We start from the raw sequence: 23,261 nt of genomic DNA on the forward strand, positions 1-23,261 counted from the left end.
TACATTTCTTTGTCAAACGGAGGTCCTTTGGGTGATTCAGATATGATGCTAACATGCGGACGTTATGTGTGAATGACACCAACGCACATGAACAGAATCTCTGCATGTTTGAACAGGTTGAACGTGGTTGAACACGCACATGAACAGAATCTCTGCATGTTCTGCGCTTCGTTCAGACATGAGCTCATTTAAATAATACTAGGAGGGGAGTAGTGTAAGAGCCGGCTAAGTTCGGAGTTCCAAATGGCCGGTTATGTTGTTCAGATATACAGACATCCGCAGAACATGTTGACTTAAACCTACCTCTGAAAGCAGCTATAGTCTCACAGCCTCTTTTACTTAGTCCTCTACTCTATCTTGTTTCCGTCTTTCCGTGGACTCTTACACTTTTGCTGTTCTGTCTCTACTTCTCACTGCAGACTTTGTGATCTTGTACCATTGCAAACTGCCACTCTGTCATAACATCTATCATCAGTGCTATATCAATCTTCATGTAACTGTAACTGACTGGAAAGCTGTGGGTAAACAAACACTCTGTAGACATCACTACAGGGAACTCTGTTCTTAGGAGTGATATAAGGCTGGCAGCTGGATATTAATCACAGGCTAAAAAGAGGAATGACTTGGGCTAGTGATGACAAGGTGGGAAGGCAAGATGGCAGGTTGTTAAAACGTCTCTTTTCTCATGAGGTGGGAGACATCTAAGATCATTTGGCATTGAAAATGTTGATATTTATCTTTATTTTAATTTGAATCTAAATAAAGTAATACTGGTTGATATAGTATAAATGGCATTCAAATTTTCATTATTGAAATCCAGCAATATGACGATGTATTGGCTACATCCCGTTAATTGGACACTAAGACAGAGCAGTCTTTCTAATCATGGTCTTGGAATTCAAAACATAGGCATTTGATGTATTCTGTTTCTCACCACACATGCATGTGTGTGCACATGCACGCACAGATAGAGAGAGAGAGAGAGAGAGTTCAATGAGATCATATGACACCACTCTGTCTGCATATGTAAACCAATGCACAGAATACTACAGTAGGCTGGTAGAATACTGGTTCCTGGAGCACGGACAGAATGACTGTTCAGTGGCCTGGCTGTGATGATGATGCAACATTTCTGTGCCAGCCATCTGGCACAGAAATGGCTTGTGTTCTGTCGGCTTCAGAAAGTGCACTCCTGTGTAGAAGCCCTAGGTTAGTGGTGGCTGTTGATGAGTCACTGTGCCCCTGTCTCATTATGGAGGTTACTGCAAACGTTTTTAAGAGAGACAGGATGTAGGTCAGTCTTTGGGAAAGGAACAGCGAAGCAACGACAGCAATAGCAATTTTCCCAGGCGCATTTTCATGTTTTTGCGCTAGGTGGCACTGTTTGCATTCATATTGGTGTGATCTAAGCAAAATATGTGAATCTATTACTCCATAGTGGCTTCCTGACACTTTAATCCTGGCCATTTATCACGCAAGTGTCAGAGCACTGCCTCGCCGGCTTATCAAACGAATGCCTTCTGAGAGTGATGCTAAGAGTGTTTACTGCAGTCAACAGCCAAGTTATTTTACGCATCATAAAACTGATGCAAGTTCCTTCATGAGGGGCAATATTTTTGCCGGCTCACCACTACCACAGAGAAACGTTCCAGGCTGTCGTCTGTCTTCTCCTTTACTCATTCACTTGCGTGTCATAGTCATAGTAGGCCTACATACAAGCCACAGAAAGTATCCGCTTACAACTAGTTTAGGCAACAGTGTGTGTGTGTGTGTGTGTGTGTGTGTGTGTGTGTGATGGTAAGTGAGCGCACTTTAATAGTAGGTCTATATAAAACAGCAACTGTTGATGCACTAAAACGGTTGATGTGTTAATAATGCTACTTCATTGCATCTATTCTAGGTAAATTGCCTCTCTGTGCACTTAAAACAGTGAGATGGAGTAGGCTAGTCTCAGTTAGGAAGGTAGGCCTATTTTTGTCTGTGTTTTGGGAGGCTGTTTGCCAGCAGCCCAGTCAGTGACTCATGCTTAGTTGCTATCATATATTAATGTGCTGTAGCCTGTCCTCCTGCTGTGCACTCACAAACAACCCGCTGCTTTCTGCTCCCTCGTTCTCTTTCTCTCTGCTCCCTCTCTCTCATTACCTACGGTCAAGACCCTCACCCTCTCTTTCCCACTCTCTCTCCCTTTCCCTCTCTCTCCCTCTTGCTCCCTCTATCTATCCATCCACCCCCCCTCTCTTTCTCTCTCTGTTGTCATGGTCCCTGCTTGCCTCCCATCAGAGCTCTGCCCCTAGTTCTTTTTAACGGATTGGCATTTCACAGTGTGTGTTTCGATGGTTTCCCATCAGCACGGCCACCGAGCCTGAACCTGACCCGACCCATCTCATCCCGTCTCTCATCCGAACCCCAGATTTAGACCTCGGCTCAGTCTGACCGCCTGCCAACTGGGTCTCAGTTCAGTGGGGCTTTAGAAGCGTGACACTCGTGATCACTTCCACACACCGGAACAAACACACATTATTGTTGCGCAGACAAGGTCCTCAGGATGAGCCAAGAATATCAAACATCAGGCACCTCTCTATTTTGTCAGCTGTCATTAGCAGTGCAGAGTCAACTGTGTTGAGTGTTGTTGTTTTAACTCAGTCCATCTGCTCCAAGAGTCTCAGCAGGCGCATCGAGGCCTGAATAAATAATCTGATTATGTTTGAAAAATTGAGCAGGTGTGTCAGAGAACACAGTCTGAGGTGGCATTGCTTGCAGGGCTTGCATTGCCTTTCTCTACAGTGTAAAATGGAGCTTGTTCAATATGTGATATCAGTGTCGTAGTTTAATAATCTTCTCGTCATCCATGTCTAGAGAGGTAATATTACAATCTTGTCCTCTTAATCATATTTTCCATTTCAGGGATGTTTTCTCCAGGTTGACACATTTTGACAAATTGAGACTTTAGAGTACTTTAGAGTACTTGCAGAGTGTGGAGAGAAGAGCTGTACGTTTTAGGTGAGAAGTTTTTTTGGATTATGTTGATGTTTTTCACAGACCATTTCACTGTGCTACAACCATCTTGAAAATGAGGTTTTGAACTTTGAGCTTTTGAGCTTTCTCTTGGTCATGACCGTAATGCTTTTGAACACAAATGCAGCCCAGGTCAACAGTGTGGTTAATAGATAATCAACGTTCTCTTTCATCTTTTGTGATAAGGATCAAAAGTTCTGAGCGTTGGGTTAACTGACTTGACACCAGGGGCAGAGGTCATGACCCCTACATACAAGGGTCTCTGACCTCATGCTGTGGGTGCTGGAAGTCAAAGACCAACAGGAAATGTGCTACATGGGTGTCCTACTTAAAGCATACCGTATTGTATGCAATAGAATAGGCCTATGAATCTTATGTACATTGAAGAATCACAAACTAATTTGATTTTTAGGTCATTCATGCCAAATTGGTTTAAAATAGTTTGATATTTGGTGTGTGTATAATCTTATTTAAATTGATGAATCACATATGAATTTAGATTTTTAATTCATTCATGTCAAATTAGTTTGCAATGGTGTGTGTGTGTGTGTGTGTGTGTGTGTGTGTGTGTGTGTGTGTGTCTACGTGTGTGTGAGATCTCTTGTGATGACTAGAGGTCAGGAAAGTTAGTTACGTAGGCTGTGTTCTCTTTATCTGCGTCAGCTCACCCACGGGAACACTTTATGGCCTTTGCGGACATCGCCGACTCACTGTCTCTCATTCTGGGCTTTCCCCCCGGTGGGCAATAATCCTCGACTCAAACGGCAATCCACATTATCACATTATCCTTGCCGGCCTCGGCCTCTCCTTTAATTTGAAAAATCCAATTTGCTCCCCCCTCTCACCGAGCGTTACGCAAGCGATGTTTGCCAGTGTGTCCCTGGATGAAAATGAAATGAACATGAGAATGATGAATGGTTAAGAAGAAGATAAAACGAACCCTTTTGCCCCCTGTTCTTTTCTTTTTCTCTTTCTTGTATAAAAAAAAGTGAGTGAGTGGTAAATGGTGAAAGCCTTGTGCGCCATTGGACTTTGAAAGGCTTATTCAATGTCATCGGCTTTTATCGCATTCACAGCCAGCGACTTACTCTTTCATGCGGTTGCATTTTCAGAAGGTAGGACTACGCCTCCAAATCGGGACTCATTCTTTTAGCTTCACAATGAAATGTAAAAAGGTCCCGGAAAAAAAAACAAAACACTGTGGATCACCTTGAAATTTGCACAACAAAGCTTATGTCAGACAGAATATCAGGTCCTCTGAGAACAGTTTGGACTCAGCAAATCAATGTCATAAATGTTTGTCTCCCACTCTGACAGTGAACTCAAAAAAACATATTTATTTGTGTGCAAGATCTCTCTCTTCCTTGAGAGTATTATGCATTATGCATGAAATACCAGCAATCAGTATTTAAACACATCTGGGGGTGTGAATACACCTCAGTCTTAAAATTCTTATTTTATTATTGATGTAGGAATCAGTGCATATCAGTGTGATGCAGTTGTCTCTCTGGGAGTGTCTGGTGGCCTTGCTTGTGAAAGTGCTAAACAAGAATAGGCTATCATGATGTCTGTGATTTTAAATAAACTGTCTGCAGCTCTTGAATATCAACCATAAGCTTTGTCAGGTCTTCTCCTGATTGTGCTCATGGCTGGATATGGGCTGGGGAGTCTTTGTGTGTTGTTTGTGTGCTATCGTGCTTGTGCAAACATGTGCTTCTTATTTCCTGTATCAGCAGTAGCCACATGATGGCTGTGGTCCTGATGGCAATTATCTCTTTGAATTTATGAGACGGAGAGAAGTAAAACACCCCCTGGGACTGAGATAAAGACAAAGACGGCAGGAGTGGAGGATGGAAAGAAGAGAGAGAGAGAGAGAGAGAGAGAGGGGGGCGGGTGTAAAAGAGGTAGAAGCAAAGAAAAAGGAGAGGGAGAGGATGGAGAGGGAGAGGGATTGAGAGAGTGAGACTGAGACTGAGATCGCTCTCCATCTCTTACCCCCTCGCTGCTTTCTCCTGCTGGTGAGTGCTGGTCTGGTGCCCGGCGGACTCAAAGGAAGCCCGGCCTTCCCAGAGTAGCCCTTTAGTGGGGACCGGGGAGAAGTCTGTCGCCTGCTTTTGTAGGTCATGTCTTCTGTGTTAATGGTGCCCTGATGGATCATCACTCTGTTAACCACATAGTGCAGTTGGAAAGCAGTTACTGTATCTGTAATGGGAACGTCAGTATACTGGGGATACACACATTTATTCCCACACACGTTGACATAGACACTCACCAATAGCCTACACACATTTGGTATTCAATAGATGGCCAAATAGCATCCTCTTTCGGAATGATTTTGCTGTGGTCATGTCTAGATCTATTTTATCAGGCAGTATGTAGATGTCAGAGCCGTATATCTATATGTAGTGTATATATCTATATACGGCTCTGGTAGATGTCTTGTTGCTGCTCCCCTAGTGGTGATGATGCTCCACTGCACTCTCAGCTGGACTAGGGTGGCACTCGTGCTCACCATTAGTACACAGATGTGTACACGCATCACTCTGGACCTCATTGTCATGCTGCGCCATGCAAGGCCTGGCAATATTTCACTCTCTCTCTCTCTCTCTCTCTCTCTCTCTCTCTCTTTCTCTTTCTCTGTATCTGGTAATCAAAGAGGAAATCCTATTACGCTGTCCCCACCCCTCCCACAACAAACCCCACCCCACCTCCACCCCCTGCTCCATCCTGACATGCCAGATAGAACCCAATCCGACCGCAGGAGAGGGAGGCCTGGCAAGATCCGGTCTCATCAGAGCAGCAGAAAGGGAAGACGCAAACACAATCCGGCTAAAGCACTGAGGATGAGCCTGATTTATATCACCGCGATAATCAAATACGCTGTTAGCCACGCGGCAAATCATGTGGAAGGTTTCTGGCACTTCAGTGTGTTTGCTAAAAATGATAAGAATGATATGATCCCAGTGAAAGACAGAAAGGCAGATTTGCTCTAGTGTGTGTGTGTGTGTGTGTGTGTGTGTGTGTGCATGGGAGAGAGATGGAGAAAGAATGGTGTTATTGTTACCAGAGGTGAGCTCCTAACTTCATTAGCTAGTAATAATCGGCCTCAGCTTTCTTGTAGTTCGCTACTTTCAGCCCTCCCTTTGATGTCCAATGTATGCTCCTTGATTAAATCTGCCCCATGTCCCACCCCACCCCCATCTATCCTCAGCGTTCATAATTACTCCAGTGTTGGGCCAGGCACTGGTAGATTTGTGCTCTGTCAGCACGCAGCCAGGGGGATCTGGGGAAGATCAGAGTAGAGCGGGAGGGTCGTCACAGGCAACAGGCCGTGAAATGAGAGCTGCGGTGTCACCGATACAGTCTCCCACTGGCTCTGTCACCGAGCTGTTAAACAGCCGCGAGTGTCCTATTGTAGTGTGCTGCTACTAAGTCTCAGAGAAATAGATTGATAAATGGATAAGATAGGTATGTAAGAATGATGTGTGTGTGTGTGTGTGTGTGTGTGTACGCGTGTACAGAGATACTGTATGTAGAAGACAGAATTAATTCATTATGAGGGATAAGGGATGAATTTTGGATCTTCTCAGGGAACTGGAAGTTTCTCGGTTATAATACTCTGCGCATTATTTGAATTTGAAACGGCACTATATATATACTATATATATACTACATACATATATATATATATATATATATATATATATATATATATATATACTGAAGAAATTAAGAGAACACTGTACATTTTTCTGATGTCATCCTTAAGTTGCTGAGTGTCATAATTAAAATTAAGAGACCGCTGCAAATTTGAATATGACCGTCAACTCATTAGAATGTCACTCAGCAACCGTAGAATGACATCAGAAAAATGTACAGTGGTCTCTTCATTTTTTCCAGAGCTACAGTATGCATAGTGGCATATTTATATTCCATTCCAATGATATGATTGATTCCCATATACATTTGTGTGGTGGTGACAGACCTCCACCTGTCTGTGTTTGACTCCGATGATTCAGTGTGTGACTGCAGGCTCCTGCTGCTGCCACTGTGCACATAACTCAACTGCGGTGCATGATGACAGCGTTGTCAGTCTCATATAAGCCTTTTGATTATGTCATGACAGGTTCATACTACAGTTTGTGCACTGTGTTTTGAGGGAAGGTGGGATAGTGTTTAAAGGTTGAAAGATGATAAAAGACATACAATTGAATTAGGTACATTCATAGATTTAGTTTAATTTGTCGAAATTCTTCTGAATCGTGAGAATATGGTAGAAGTTGATTTACTGTGTTATATGTATATAAACCCTGCTGACAGCCACACACACACACACACACACACACACACACACACACACACACACACACACACACACACACACACACATACCATACTGTACATGTGACACACACAGCGATGAAAGCCTCCAACAAATCCCCCTCCCCCTGGAGAGGGCTTCCTGCTGAGAGGCACCCGCTCCAATAGAATCTACTCTGAAGACCTGTCACTTTCCTGCTCCTCCTCTTAAACGCTCCCGTCATGTTGCCTCTGCAGTGGGTCCCTTTTAGTCACCTGGAAATGGAATTGTAATGTAAACGGTCTGCCTTCCTCGTGCTGCTGGAGGTAGATTATTCCTGCAGTGTGCACCAGATGGATTTGTATGCAGTAATCTTCATGAATGTGGAAGCAATGTCTTCAGTTATTGGTGAAAAAATATATATTTTTTTTATATGAAAAAGGAAAAATATGAATGGTTTTAAATGCTACAAAAAAAGAAATGAATGGTTTTAAATGCTACAACCTTACTAGAGGGGTTAGAATGCATTTGTGTTTAGAATATAACAACGTGCCAGGATTCCTGTGGAAGCCTTGACTGTCATGGCCATCTCTCTCGTATGTGCAAGACTAAGAGATGTTTAGAATACAAATCATCTGTTGTTGCTCAGGCTTACAGCTGGTTGTATATTCAATACAGGTATGATTGCCATTGAACTGTATGCTCTCAGCATTTTTTTCTGTGTAAGCAGCAGCTGTCTATGAAATGCAGTTGCCATGTTTTCCAAGTTAGCAACCGACTCAGCAGTAGATTGGGTCTAGTCAGCTCCCATCTGGTTTGCTTGACTTTGATGTGATTGTAACCTGGCCTCCTCTGATCACTCCCTGTGTCTCTTCCAGCCTCGGGAATGTCCTCCCCACCCGCCACCCCTCCTGCTCAGGTGACCAAGCCTCTGTCGTTACCCGTGGAGGCGTACCGCAGGACGGCAGGACGGCAGGACGAGCACCTGGAGAGGGCCCAGCGGCATCATCTTCATCAGCAGCAGCAGCAGCAGCAGCGGGAGCGACCGCGCTCTCTCTCCTCGCCCCTGGACACGGGCCAGCCACGGTTCAGCCTGCCCCCCTCCTCCTCCTTCTCCTCTTGCTCCTTCGCCAAGCCACCCTTGACCCCCTCGTCCGCCCCCATCTCTACCTCACGACTGGTAAGTGTGCCCCTGTGCCACACAGCTGGCATGTCTATGCTGGCAAGTCTATGTGTGCTGTGGAGAAATCATCTGCAAAATAAATCACGCCAAATGAGTATAAAATCATTCAAAAATGTCTGTACACATCGAGAGTCCAGCTGCAACATTCCAAGCAACAAGCTGTAATCTAATCAGGTGGGGATCACGGCGAATCCCTTCACGCTGTCTGCAGAGAGAAGGTGGCCTGCCTGCTGCAGATATTTCAATAACCCCCTCCCATCTGGAACCAAAGAGGGAGAATAATGTGTTCAGTCAGGCAGCTCGGTGCCTCATTGTGGAACTAATGCCTCGCCCCTTCGGACACTCAACGGGCTCTTCAGGAGCCAGCCGAGTCCACATGGCCCCCAAACCCCCCTGGCATTTCTAGACCAGCACGCAATGGATAGGGGATAAAATAGCATCTGAAGTGTGGGCCTGGACCGTCGTTCGGAGCCTGATGGAGGTGCTTTAAGAGGGTGAAGACACTCCTCTGAAGAGTAAGGCGTCAGTCATCTCTGAGCAGCGGGCCTGAGTACCTTTGGAGCTGTCCACGCTTGTTTTCCACATCACAGCCCCAGAGAGAGAGAGAGAGAGAGAGAGAGAGAGAGAGAGAGAGAAAGAGAGAGAGGAGAGAGAGAAAGAGAGAGGGAGAGAGAGAGAGATAGATAACAAGGGTCTCCCTGCTGCAGGCTGCAGGAGGTGTGTGGGTGGAATGCCGAGTGGCTGTCAAACCTGCCTGACCCCTGATGTGCTGGTCTTCTGATGTAGTTAGCAAAGCCGGTTCTCCTTCTTACACACACACTCAATCCGTGTCAGGGGAGTTTGCAGACTGACAATTTGAAAGAGATTTATGTCAGCTTTAGAGCAGAAGCATACTACAGTTCCCAAGTAGGTATTAACCTGCTCAACAGTGACTTCAAAAGAATACAAGTTGTCCCCAGGTCTCTACCCAGTTTAAATGAGCAATTATTGCAGTGGTGCTCCCATGCATGCCTAATTACCTGATGAAAGGACATGGACTTAGACTTGCTCATTGATGCTTTCCTATAACTGAATTCATTTTCGTAAAAGCCTTCAAACATCACTAGACAGTGAAAATTCCAGCTAATGCTCTAAAATAAAAGGCTAAAATGGGAAACTCAGTTTAGTCTCCTATTAATCATATAAGTCATATAGATGCATCTCTCTGTTTTGTTTTGGTGCATAGCTGACAGTTAGACGTGCGCTCTGATCTCTTGAGACATAGCCAGCTGGTCGCTAGTGTCACCTTGGTTTCTTGAAGTCTGGACCAGGCTAGCAGCAAGTCACCATCTGTGTGCAGGGATCAAAGTGGGACTGAACAGGTATTGGGATGGTCTGATGGTGCTGACCTTTCTGTATAGGAGACTCTTCCTGCTGGGCAGTGTCCTGTAAGGTGAAGGGGGATCTCTAGAGACTGTAAGCATTAATGAGTGTGATTGAGAGAGTGGAGAAACAGGGGGGAGTGAGAGAAGAAGTGGAGAGGTGGAGACCTTGAAACATCTTTTCATGGTTTCAACGTTTAGTTTTCTGATATCTGCTACTGCTGCAAGGGATTCTGTTGGGAGTGGGTTCAAGTGAGTTTTTTTAAACACCTCGTAGGAATATAGTGATACATGTTTATCATTTAAATGTTTCAAATTATACAGCCTACAGTACATAGGGTAAGTAATTGGTCTTAAAGGCGCTCTAAGCGATGTTGGGTAACGTCACTTCTGTTGACATTCAAAAAAAAAAAAAAGAGCGAGCTCGCTACTCCCTCCCCCTCTCTCCTGTGCAATTGAAACTCTAGGCTTGAACAGTTTGTTATGTTTTTATGGTCCAGGCTGGACCAGGGGGGTATTCCAAGTAGGCTATGTGGTTTAGTGATAAGGCTGGGTAAGTGGTAAACCTCCTAGAAGAGCGTATGGCTTCATTTGCCTAACAAAACAATGCCATAGGGCTCTTGTTGTAGGAGGTTTTCCACTTAGTCTGAGTTAACTTACCCAGGTTTATCACTTAACCACGTACTTGGAATACCCCCCAGGTTTATTTTGTTGCCATTTATGGAGCCTGGGCTGTCCACAGAGGCCGAGTTTTTTTTTTTGTTGTTGAATTCAGGGCATTGGCAGCTAGTGCAGGTGAGGTGATGTTTGCTGTATGTGACAAAAAATGTTTTAGCTTAGAAACCACGTAACATCGCTTAGAGCTCCTTTAAATACCCTTTTTTGTGTTTTTTTTTTTTTTTTTTTACTTTTCCCCCAAATAGCCAACTGTCTTGTGTGGTAAACTATCAGAAATGTTCTTTTTCCTAACAGGAAACTTCATATCCATGTGTATGTTTCTTGAAAGCTGTTAAACTTCCCACATAAAAATAAATCATGTTTCAGACTGCAGCAGATTTGCAGTTAATCCCACATCACATTTAGAAGACAGCTACATTTGTCAATTCGTTTTCTCTACACAAGTCCTTCCATGAGAGATTTTGGAGTTGATGGAGATGTCTCATAGAAACACCAAAGGCAGGCTGCACCTTAAAACTGTTGCCAGCACGCTCTGTAGACTCTGTTTACCGCCTGTGTGTATTAGGGCTGGTTTGTTTTTGCCCCCATCTCCCATGCATGGCCGCCACACCCACCCTGACTCATCCGTTTGGAATTTGGGTAATTACTCTGGTCAGTCCCTCAGCTCAAGCTCTCAGATGAAAAGTCAGCTGTATGTAGGGAACCAATTAGCTTACAGTTTCTTCAAATGTTAACCCTGGATTTGCTTGTCTCCCCTTTCAAACTGTCACAATTCTACTTTGTGCCTGCCAGCCTGTTGCTATAGTTTATAAATGATCAGACACTGCATTGCAACCTCTCAGTAGGCTAATATTAACGCAACGCGCTAGATATCTTTACAGAATATTGGAACCACTGATCTATATAGGACTCTGAATATGTATGTGATTGAACTCTGTAGCCAGTGCGTGAAGTGGACAGTATTATCACACGAAGTGGCCTGATAGATAGCCTACACAGTATTCCTCGACGTATCTCCCTAGAAAAAGAGTCCAAGCGCAATTACTGGAATCCCATCACCTAGCTGCTAGGCAACACATATGCAGGGGTTTTCCTAATATGGTAAAGAGAGGATTTCCTCGAAGGTGGGTGGGTCAATGCGCGCGGTCTTGGATTTTCGGCGCTTCTGATGGAACGATCATGAAAAAAATAGCAATAGTTTGACGATGTGCAACCTGTACATTGCATAGCCTACATTTTTAGTTTAATTTTGCACATCGCTGTTGCAGGTAGTGAATACGATTGTGTCACACAGCATAATAGCCTGTCACAACAGCACAGACTAAGACAAAGCGTGGACCATCCCCTGCAAGTGAAGATCGTCGAAATTGCGCAGGTAGGCTACGCGTGTGACATATAGACTACGACGTTCTTTGCGACTGCAGAAAAAGGAATACTCCATTTCCTACGAGTAGGGGGTTCACTACCACAATATAGCAGTGTTCCTTTTGTTTGCTTTTTGTTGTTGCATTTGGGGAGTTCTGTGGCAGGCTGAGGCTACTGAACATCGTTATCACATTTTCATCAGACCGGAATACTGTTTTGTGAACGGGTGATCCGCTGTGCTTGGGTATAGGCTACAGTCAAAACGACGGCTTCGACTCCCATCCAGCCAGCGATTGCCTTGCGTAGCCTACGCTTGCCAAATCAGTCACTCGCTCTCATGTGGAGCAAGTTTCTCAGCAGACGCAGAGGTTAATGTTTCCGCATTGGAGCAGGTATTTTGTTGCTCGCTTAGGGAGAGTGTCGGAACTATTCTTTCTCATTCTGCCGATCAACTTTCGCTAGTCGATCACCGAGACCAACTTTCAGTCGCTTTCTAGCAAACGTGCCCGCCTGCCGGACAGTATTGTCCGTGGCAGGAGTGAGGGCAGAGGCGGAAAGATCTAATCAGACCTTGACTGTGTCCCCTGTCTGTCGTTCGCTCACAGGTCCCCGGTCTTGCTGAAGGCATGCTGGAGAAACTTGACCTCGAGGATGACGGTAAGTAGCCTAAACTGACAGCGATGAATTTTTCCCTAAATTGTCATGTCATCTGCACTCATTCTTACAAGCCAGAGCAGGTGCATCGTTCCAGTGTTTTACGTTTATGATCTGCCTCCTAAGAACTCCAGGTTGCTCAAAAGTAAAGCCTGCAAGTTTGTTTAATTATTAGCAATCTTGCCAGCTTGCCGTTGCTGACCTTAATGAAAATAAAGAAAGCCATTTACTTCTTACAGCCATGGGTTACTGTAAGCTTGATTCGACACAAATTGTCAGTGGAAGGAAAGAGGTTAATTTCCTAATTTACTTTAATGCAGTTGTTTAGAGTAGTGTCTTGTACTGTACTTTAGATGGACGTTGTTTTGACCAGCTAACGTACCTACCGAGGTTGCTTAATCAGAGGTTACGTAGCCTAACTGAGGGATTCCTTTCTGAGTGAACCTGTTGGCAAGGGGCAAGTGCATGATGCTGCGCTTTGGCATCGTCAAGAGGACCCAAAGCGTATTGCACTTTCAATTTCAGGCATTAATTATATTATATCAATTCGTTTACTTAAACAGCTTTCCATCACTGCCAGCGGTGTGGGTCACTGGTGTCCTAAAGTAGCCTAGGCTAGCAATACTTTTATCAGTGGTGCTGATGGAGATGTTATTTCACCAAGAAGTAGGCTTTTAAGTGTTGCTCTGAAATGTGCACTAGGCTACACTACGCCATACAGTGACATTTAGCTTAAGATAGTAGAAAGCTTCCCCTGTCTCCCCCTTTTTGGAAGTAGGCTAGTCTCTTTGCATTTGTTCAGATTAGGCCTACCATATGACCAGAACATAATTTGGGAATATAATGTTCAGAGAAAGAGTCCATTTAACTTTCAGAGGCTGAGAATTACACTTTTAACTCGAGCATGTCTAGTTCTGCAACTGGAACCAATGAAGAGATACACGTACACAGAACCACATATCACAGACTTCACCCTCGGGATTCTGACGCGCTTGGAGTAGCTTCGCTGTCAGTGTTTCCTGTGGGATGGAGGGTGTGTCGCAAAGCTGGCTGGCAGACTTTTCTGGTGCCTAAATGCCCTTTTTAGGCATGACAGAAAGTGTCTGTGTTCATTTATTAATCCCTCTATTACATTAGCTTTTGGGGCAGGCAGCAATGATGAGCAGTTTGTGCTTTCAAGGTATTGGACATGTGTCACCACAGTTTAGGGCAGTCCCCTACGTTGCCTGTGACAGAGAGTATTGCAGCACACACACACACACACACACAGCTGCACTTCCCTGATTGTTTCAGGGCAGCCTGGCTTCATACTAATGGAAACATCAGTGACTTCAATAGGAAGGGAATCCCCGCGACCCCATAAATAAACCACTGCTCCATCTCTCTTGCTGGAGCATATTTCTATCTCATAATATAGCCTACCCACTCTAATGCCCAGTGTTGGCACTGGACTAATTTTAGACAGGAAGTAATAGTAGTGAACTCTTCACATCTAGCTTAGCCTGTGCAGAATGATAAGACGCGACCTGGTTTAAACTATTGCTAAAGCCCTGGCTTGCTTCAGCACTGATATTTAGACATACTATTATTGCAGCGCGTGGAATATAAGATTAAGCGCTTGGCCAACTGTGCCATGGCATTCCGTGGCAGCAAAACGTGAAAAATCTGGGCTCTCCTAGCAACAAAAGGCCCATTCTGTTGTGACTCAGTGCGCTGAATAGCCAGCATGGAGCCGTTCCAGGATGCAGTGCCCTGTGTTTGTGTTAAATCCAAAAATTCAGACACTAGCTAAGCTTTGCATTTGGCAGTTGTACTAGTCCTGCAGAGGGCCATGATTATGAGGGTCAGTAGGATGAAATCGGTTTTGTTAGCTAAGTGACATACAAACAGAGGATTTTGTCGATGCTTTTGGCTGACAGAGGTAGGTGAACTAAAAATGTGGGGAAAGTTCAGTTATCCGTTTTTCAGAATCAGGTAAAATGGCAAGCAAAATGGCTGTCCTAAAGCTTAGAGAAAACAGATTGAGAATGAATTAAGAAAATGACCCAATTGTGGTTTGTTTCCCACTTTATCAGGTAGATGTGTCTGTCCATACACTTCCAGCCTGTGATCCCCCTCTAAGTAGCAATAGGGCATATGCCATAAAGTGAGTTTTGGCGTTTGACAGAACCCTGATCTGACAATACAAAGTTAATGTAAAACTGTTTTTTTTTTTTCTGTTGCAGATGGCAATATCAGAGTAAATTTGGGTTAGTTAGTCTAGTCAGCAATTTGCCCTTTCGAGCTAAGCTGCTTGGCTACAGGTTTAGGTTGCACAAGGTGAACCTAGTGTGATTATCAGAACCATTCAGCTCAGCAGCATCTCGGTGCAGAGAAAAAGTCAAATATGGCTTTTGGTTTTCTTCCAGTAGCCCCATAGCAAGGACCCAGTAGCCCTCGAGCAGTCGTCAAGCCCAGTAACCCTTTTTGTCCAGGTACAGTGTAAACACTTCTGAAGAAATGGCCAGAGCTAAAGGAATTTTTAAAGCTGTGGGCTTGTGTTGGGAGAGGTGATTTGACCCATAGAGGACACCTCATTCCCTGAGGTGAAGCATGAATACAGTAGGGTTTGGCTTTGGGGTGTTTTATTACACAGCCTACAATCAGCTGTTCGTTATTTGATATTTTGGCATGTGTGATATGAGGCTCTGTCAGATCCTCACTGATTAGAAAAGTGTTGACATTCTGTAGATTTTTTTTTTTTAGTCTGAATGGTGAGAGGCCCAGACTACACAGGCTAAAGTAAGCGCTATTCGGCTGTTGGTTGCTGTCAGTTAGAACGACAATGGTGTGATGCTCTGTGATGTAGACAGGTGGTGTTGATGTAAGGTTAAGAATCCCCCACAGGGTGTCTCTGCCTCTGTGTCCTTTGAGTTGGGCCTCAGCCCAAGTACACACACACACACACCCAGAGCTGCCTTCCAGACATGCTAACAAACGGCTCCTCTGTCGTCTGGTCGTCTAACCAAGACGCCACTTGGTGTATCCCGATGGCGACCGTGTGAATCGCCATGGCAACCGGTACGGGAGGTGGATGAGAGCAGTGCTGAGTGAAAGAAAAGCAGAGAGCGGGAGAGAAAGCGAGGAAGAGAGGGAGGGATGGATGGAGTGAGGGAGTGAGGGAGAAAGAGAGGAGGAGTCTCCAGCAGGCAGTTCATCGAGTTCATTACGGCAGACACGGCTCTGTGCCCCCCCTTCTCTCCTCTAAGCGCCAGCTCGATGACGGACAGCGGGAGCGTGGCCATTCTAGAGTGGTCCTCCCCCTTCTGTTCCCCCTACGTCGCTTCCCCTGGGTCCAGCGGGAAAGCCATCAAAGGAGAGGCCGGCCCGAGGAGAGTGTGAGGGTCAGCGAGGGACACTGCAGTTCTCTCTCCCATCTCTCTGGGCATTCCTCTCGGCCTCTGCCACCGTGTGCAGAGGGAATACCCCTCACGCTTGGCGTGATGACCGTCTCCCTGGCAGAAGACGTGTGATTGCACTCAGCCATATGTATCCCGTTACAATATTGTGACGTTGGCCATTGGAACTGATTCCTGGGGATGTCGGATTGATGTCTCAATGCAGTCGATTGGAGGCAGGCTTTTGTGCTGTCGGGTGTTATAGTTGAAAGATCCTTTGGACTCTTATTTTATTATGCAGTGAGGCAAAATCGCAAAGACAAAAGCTTCAAACAGTCTGCATGCCTGCCTTAGTCTGAGCCGGTCTAAGCTCTTGGAGCAGACCAGAATAGCAGCATTCAGCAGCGCGCCACTGAATAGCTCCCCATTGCACTGTCTGACGGAGGCTGACACTTGAGTCATCCTGCCCACACATTAGACAGGACCCCCAAAGAAGAGCCACTCTCTGATAATGATGCTCGCTCGATTGGCGTAATGCAGTACATTATATCTGCATTTGTATCTTTGTAACAGTAATATGTATGTATTTTGAGTGATTAACACATTTTCGTGTGTGTGTGTGTGTGTGTGTGTGTGTGTGTGTGTGTGTGTCTCCTGGTGTGTCTCCTGGCAGTTGAAGAATCTGAGAGTGATATTTACACACGCTTTATGAAATCCCACAAGTGCTACGACATTGTTCCCACAAGTTCCAAACTGGTTGTTTTTGACACTACGTTACAAGTAAGTACCTGGAATTGATCAGTCGTCTAAATGCATATGTGAGTTTGTGTCTGTGTGTTTGTGTGTTTAAGAGGAAGCGATGTAAACATGGAGATCAGCTGTTTTGAAGTGTTTTTGTGCTTATTATAATCAATTGCTTTCTTTTCATGTGTATATCTGTATATACTCACGCCTTTACACCTACCATGCTTAATTTGAACCCTTTAATTGTTAACCCTTTAATTGTAGTTAAGTGTATGCCTATTTTTTATCTTTGCTTTAGTCCTTGCCCTTCTGTGACTCTGTTAACTTTAGAAAGTCATGCACCGACTTAATCATCTTGGTTCTCATCATCAGAGGCCTGTCTGTGAGAAATGAGCCTGCATGTCATTAAAAATCTGTGTCTCTTAATCAGTTACTTGTGATGTAAAGGATGTTCGCTGTAATCCTGAGGTTTTGCTTGGAGGAGAAGATGAGCTCCTACTGCTAATTCCTCACAAAATGCTAAATGCTAAAATACTATCGTGCTAAAGCATCATTACCCAAGTTGTCCCTACTGGCAAAAATCCAAGCCAAGATGGGTGACTTCATCCAAACACCATTGATCTGCCTGAAGCCACTAGTTTTACTGTGCAGTTGCTGCTCTGTCAGTATCGATAGTGGTCTTTTCTCTTGTCTAATGCTTCAAGAAAGGTTTCCTAGGCTATGTTGCATCAGACGATGAAGAGCGTGCAAGTGGATGAGAGAGATTGGATTCTTGTTTTTCTTCCTATGAAGTCGGTAAATATTTGATGAGTCTGAGATGAGGTGCATTCTTCGGCCTTGCCCATCCTCGCTTTTCCTGTGTGATTAGCACTGGAGGGCAGATTATATATCAGTGTCTGCATTTACCAGGAGGCTGGTAAATGCAGGTCTGGGATCTCTCCTGTCTCCTCATTGTGATGCTGTATTCATAATTAGTGCAGACATGAAAACTGATCCCAGGTCAGTTTCAAGGCAGCCCATAATCCTCGGCAAGCAAGCGAGAGAGAATGGATCTTCGCCCCACCGCAATTAGTTTGCATCTGTGTGTGTGTGTGGGTGGGTGTGTGTGGGTGTTGTTGGGGGCACACATGGAGGGGCTCATTATCCTCCTCCATGGGATGATTAAACTTTCATATATTCCGAGCCAGGTCTCAACACCGCCCCTCCGGTCGTAAAAAACAAAAAGATGGAGTCATGAATTTTTGAAGCCGCTGCTGTGAGACGCATTGCCGTCAACTAGCTGCATGACTAGCTGCATGAGTAAAAAAAAAAAAAAGAAGCCATGTTTCAAGAGCATGTTGAATATCGCCAACCCATTATTGACAGGACATTGATTAGGACATTATTGACATTATTGATCCGTCTGTTACATTAGCACTCTGCCTTGTTGATAATGTCTCCTTGGTGAGACTATCTCAGCGGTAGCCCTGTGCTTTGTGGTGGGAAGAGGCAGCCTGTGTGGGGGTGTGGTATTTGCCTTACAGGTTCATACAGGCCAGGCTTGTGTACACTTTCAGCCCCCTTCGCCTTCCCTCTGCTCTAGTTCACATTCCGACTCCTCGCTGAGATGTAGACTAAAGTATGCTGTTGGCTGGAGGAGTGGTGGATGATTGGGCCTGCTTATGTCACTACAGGAAGTGCAGGAGGCGTGTGTGTGCGTGGAACACATGCAAGATGTGTGTCGATGCGCGCGTGTGTGTGTGTGTGTGTGTGTGTGTCTGTGCTGCGAAAGAGTTTACACTGAAGTTAGACCGCTCCACGCACGCTGTGTACGTGCTCATGTGGCTCAGTGTGGATGTGTCTGTGTCAGCAGGGGAAGGAGGAGTGTGCGTGTGAGTGTGTGTAGATCTGTGTGAAGATTAAGCTAGACATGCAGTGTTTGTGTGTGTACTGTATGTGCATGTGTGTTAGATGGAGTTTGCTGTATGAAGTGTGTGTGTGTGTGTGTGTGTGTGTGTGTGTGTGTGTCTGTCTGTGTGTGTGTGTGTAGATCTGTGTGAAGATTAAGCTAGACATGCAGTGTTGGTGCGTGTACTGTACTGTATGTGCATGTGTGTTAGATGGAGTTTGCTGTATGAAGTGTGTGTGTGTGTGTGTGTGTCTGTGAGTGTGTGTAGATCTGTGTGAAGATTAAGCTAGACATGCAGTGTTGGTGCGTGTACTGTACTGTATGTGCATGTGTGTTAGATGGAGTGTGCTGTATGAAGTGTGTCCTGTTGGATTGGTTGTTGTGCTTGTGGACTGTGCACTGGGTGGATGAGGGGAAGAGGTCAGGCTTACGTGGTTGAAAGTCCTCAAGGCCGACGTTTGGCTTCAACAGACCATGGTAGCAGGGGATGTTTGCTGCAGCCTATTTGTCTTTGAGATGTTTGGATTAGTTACATATTTATCTGTGTGTGTAGATACAGCCATGAGTGATGAATGCCACACAGACGGCTGTCTGGTGGTTAGGGGCAGTTGGCTCCATCTTTGCCCAAAAGGAGCTGCTCTGCAGGGGGCACAGCTGTTGACAGACACCCCTCCTTGGCCCTGGACATGGTCTGTCTTCCAGCTCTTGCAGCTCCTAATAACATGCCCTATGACATGCAAATAGCAGGTCACCAAATGAGTGTTTTCTGCAAAATGCAAAACTGAATGGGACATGCACGTAATACATAATACATGCTGTATTTTGCAGACCCAAATTGTCCCTTATTATTTGTGTCCCTTATTTGTCCAAATTGTGTCCCTTATACTTTGCCTGTGTGTGTGTGTGTGTGTGTGTGTGTGTGTGCCTAATACATTATGTATGCAGTCCTGACATTTATGAGAGCTAGCAGCATAATGTTTGCTTTAGTACACTACTAGTTTCATGGCTTTATAGCTTCTTGTTCACCTCTTAAAACAGTGTTCATTCACAATTCATCTAAATTCACTTGTAGCATTATTACCTTATACCTTGTACAGAAATAAATATTATTGCCAATCTACATCACATCACATGTCCTAGAGAGATTGAGAGAGATAAGCAAAAGCATCTCCTCTGGCACCTGGTTCTTTTAGTTCTCTCTGGCCATTGCTGTAGTTCTCTGACCACTGCATCTGGCACCCTCTTGCAGGTGAAGAAGGCGTTCTTTGCTCTGGTGGCCAATGGCGTCCGTGCGGCCCCTCTGTGGGAGACCAAGAAGCAAAGCTTTGTGGGTAAGTGGTGCCCATGACCTGTCTTAGTCATCCTGACACTCCATCATGGCAGCTGAGTCACCATGATTAAGCTGACCAGTTTTGCGACATGTTTGGTAACAGTGCACCTCGACCCCAATGTGTTTGGGAAGAAGGATCTGTGTGTGTGTGTGTGTGTGTGTGTGTGTACGTGTGTACTTGAGAGTGAGTAAGCGCCTCCCACTCAGGAGGATTTAGATGGGGTGCTCTCCAAGCCTGGCCAGCAGCTTTGTGGAGAAGCCATTTGAGAGATTTTGCCATTACAACTGTTGCTGTCTTTTCTGCCATCATCCACTGGTGCGGGAAATGAAAACTCTTAAAGATGTCACATTGTTCTTCATTATGATACTCTGATTTCATGATTGGGGTGTTGAACACAAAGCGTTTGTGTATCAGAGTGAGACAGATAGAAAGAGGCGGTCCAGGCATTTGGCTTTTACCTGGAGCTGGTCCCACTGTGAGAATGAAGAGGAGAAACTGGCACACATAGATGAGCTCCGTTACAGTGATAAGGCAGATGGAAATAGAGACTACTTTCTCCCGGTTGTCTTGCCGTGTGTGCGTGTGTGCGCGCATGCACACCTGTGTGTGTGTGTGAGAGAAAAAGAGAGAATGGAGGTGTGACACACACACACACATGCACACACACTAGCCCTCATTTATGAAATGAACATATGAGGGGTAGAGGGTAGTACAGGTGTGCGCTCATTTCCACTCATTCCCTCATTTATCAACTTTAACGTGAGTGGTGGCTACACTAGAATCTCACGTCTAGTCTCAACACATGTATGCAAGATTTTGAGGCGGCATAGCACGGTGCAGCAGTAAATCGGCAGAGGATTGGAAAGCTGAAGAGTTGAATTCATGGAATATTTTGGACCTAAGACTTTTCCTGCACATTTGTAGCCTACTTGCTGTAATGTAGCCTGTTATGATTTATGACACATTTGATGGCTTAGGATAGCCATAGGCTTTGTGGAGAGAATTACTTGCTCTTTGGAAAGCGCAACAGTCATAAATAATTTTTTTCAAGGCGCAAATGGCAGTGGCGTATGACTGGATGCATTCTCTCTGCAAAAATAAAGTCTGTTACAATTAAAATGCTAGTTTCACGGCTTTCTTGATAATTTTCTAGCTGTCAAAGGTTCAGCTATACTTGCAACGTCACAGTGGCATTGAATATCGAGGTCAGAAACGTTTCTCTTTTTGATGTATAATGTAGAATAATGTCGTCATGATTTGCATAGTGCATCCTGGTGTGAAGAGCAGTGGCAGGCAGTAAACTGCTGAGTCACAGGTTGCAGTCACGGCTCTATTTCTGCATAGTGGCACCTTGGGGGTTGCGGGGGTAGGTTTCTCCTACGTGACACAGATCGATGGCATGGGCATATGGATCGGTTGTCCCCACTTTGTCATTCCTCTCTCTGTGGCACAGGAGTCATTTGTGTTCTGGAGTCAGGAGGAGGAGGTGGTGGGTCAGGGTGGGGGTGGGGGTGAGGGTGGGGTTGGGGGTGGGATGGAGGCCAGTAGCCGTAGCAGCAGCAGCAGCAGCTGAGTTTGGACGCCCGCCTAAGGGGGCAGCGAGTGGGAGAGAGCTGGGATGTGGACAACTCTCCTCCTGCTGCACTGCGCAACAGTCATGATGATGAGTGTGTGTGTGTGTGTGTGTGTGTGTGTGTGTGTATGTGCACATGTAAGTGTGTGTGTGTGCTTAAGAGGAGGATTGTGTGCTGGAAATGTTTGTGTTGATGCATACTTGTTTGTGTCTGTGTCTATGTAAATTAGACATAGACAACATGAGTGATGGAAGGACTGTTAGAGATAATTAGTTTGTGTGTGTGTGTGTGTGCACATGGTGTTCGGTGCTCAGGCTGAGATTTTAATTAAAGAATGTCAGCAGCAGTCTCATCGCCTAATTCCAAGCAGCTCAGTCGTCGCAGTTGGCTTTATCAGTCACACCACCGCAGTACACACACACACACACACACACACACACACACACACACACACACACACACACATCTGTTTAGTCAATCAGTCTTTGAAGCTGAAGGACACACACAAACAAACACACACACGTTCATGAACACTCTCTCTCTCACACATACACATGCAGTTATCAGTGCGCACACAGAGGGGCTCATTCGCTTTTGTCTCTTCTCTCTCTTCTCTTTCTCTCTGGCATCCCTTCTTTCTCCTGTCATCTGTTCTCAGTGCTCTGCCCATAGTGCTGAGCATACTTAGATTACTCACCACTTTCCCTCTCTCTCTTTCTCTCTCTCTTGCACAGTCTCTCTCTCTGTCTCTCTCTCTTGCACAGTCTCTCTCTCTCTCTCTCTCTCTCTCTCTCTCTCTCTCTCTCTCTCTCTCTGTCGCACAGTCTCTCCTTATCTGGGCCAGTGTCTAGGGAATGAGATATAAATACTCAGCTCCTCTGTCTAATCGAGAGAGAGAGAGAGAGAGAGAGAAAGATGGAGAGACACAGAGTGAGTCTTCATCTTTACTTCGCTTCATCTGAACGCAATCTGCCACACAAAAAAAGCCTGTCAGGGCTGTCGGCTATTCAGGAACAACACACTGTTTAGTACCATGAAAATTCCTTGGATACTCACACTGCTATAAGAAAGCCTTAGAGGTGTTTTCTCCCTCTCTCTCTCCCTTCCCTGATTGTGCTGTTGTCTCAAACGCAATGAGTTCTTCCAGCTGATTGAGAGCTCTATCTGAGAGCGTGTGTGTGCTGGCCAGACACTTTTTTTTTTTTTTATGCCAGATCTTCTGTCACACATATGCTTACAAACCCATTGACACGTACACCACACAGTCAAGAACATGGCTATGCCTACACACCCCTGAACATACTTCCCCATGTCTTATCTGAAGAGTTAACATCATGGTGAAACTCTCTGCTCTAGCATCTAAGAGAAAAGTAAGAGATATAGAGAGAGAGAATAAGCACAGCTACTTTAACCTGAAACAGCCTCAGCTTACTAAGAAGGGAGTGTTGGTATTTCTGTCCTCCCTCTCTGTCTCACTTTTCTCTGTCTTTCTCTTCCTCTCTCTCTCTCTCTCTCTCTCTCTCTCTCTCTAATCATAGATTTCTTCTGTGTGCAGTGTGTTGGTGGGTGGTCCCCACAGACAGTGACTCATGCTTTTTGCTAACACGGTTGTTTTCCTGTCTCTCTCCTCTCCACGCAGGAATGCTAACCATCACAGACTTCATCAACATACTGCACAGATACTACAAGTCGCCCATGGTATGCAACCTCCCATGGCCCTCGCCTAACTGTGTGTGTGTGTGTGTGTGTGTGTGTGTGTGTGTTTGAGTACACCAGAGGGGTTGGACATTG

At 45.2% G+C, this 23,261-nt stretch overlaps 1 protein-coding gene across 5 annotated transcripts in view; it reads left to right on the top strand.

The window, feature by feature from the left end:
• The window catches only part of prkag2a (protein kinase, AMP-activated, gamma 2 non-catalytic subunit a), a 73,739-nt gene that overhangs the window by 39,510 nt on the left and 10,968 nt on the right, over nucleotides 1-23,261 (top strand). For 3 of the 5 annotated variants that reach the window (XM_048265729.1, XM_048265730.1, XM_048265731.1), the window contains 5 exons: nucleotides 8,194-8,495; nucleotides 12,508-12,559; nucleotides 16,607-16,713; nucleotides 19,815-19,896; nucleotides 23,110-23,168. In XM_048265729.1, coding sequence (XP_048121686.1) covers nucleotides 8,194-8,495; nucleotides 12,508-12,559; nucleotides 16,607-16,713; nucleotides 19,815-19,896; nucleotides 23,110-23,168 — 602 coding nt within the window. Of the gene's footprint in view, nucleotides 1-8,193; nucleotides 8,496-11,521; nucleotides 11,913-11,938; nucleotides 12,295-12,507; nucleotides 12,560-16,606; nucleotides 16,714-19,814; nucleotides 19,897-23,109; nucleotides 23,169-23,261 lie in introns of those variants that run through there. The other 2 variants (XM_048265732.1, XM_048265733.1) reach the window with 2 other exon arrangements.

This window comes from Alosa alosa, chromosome 16, assembly GCF_017589495.1.
Source record: "Alosa alosa isolate M-15738 ecotype Scorff River chromosome 16, AALO_Geno_1.1, whole genome shotgun sequence".
NCBI lineage: Eukaryota > Metazoa > Chordata > Actinopteri > Clupeiformes > Clupeidae > Alosa > Alosa alosa.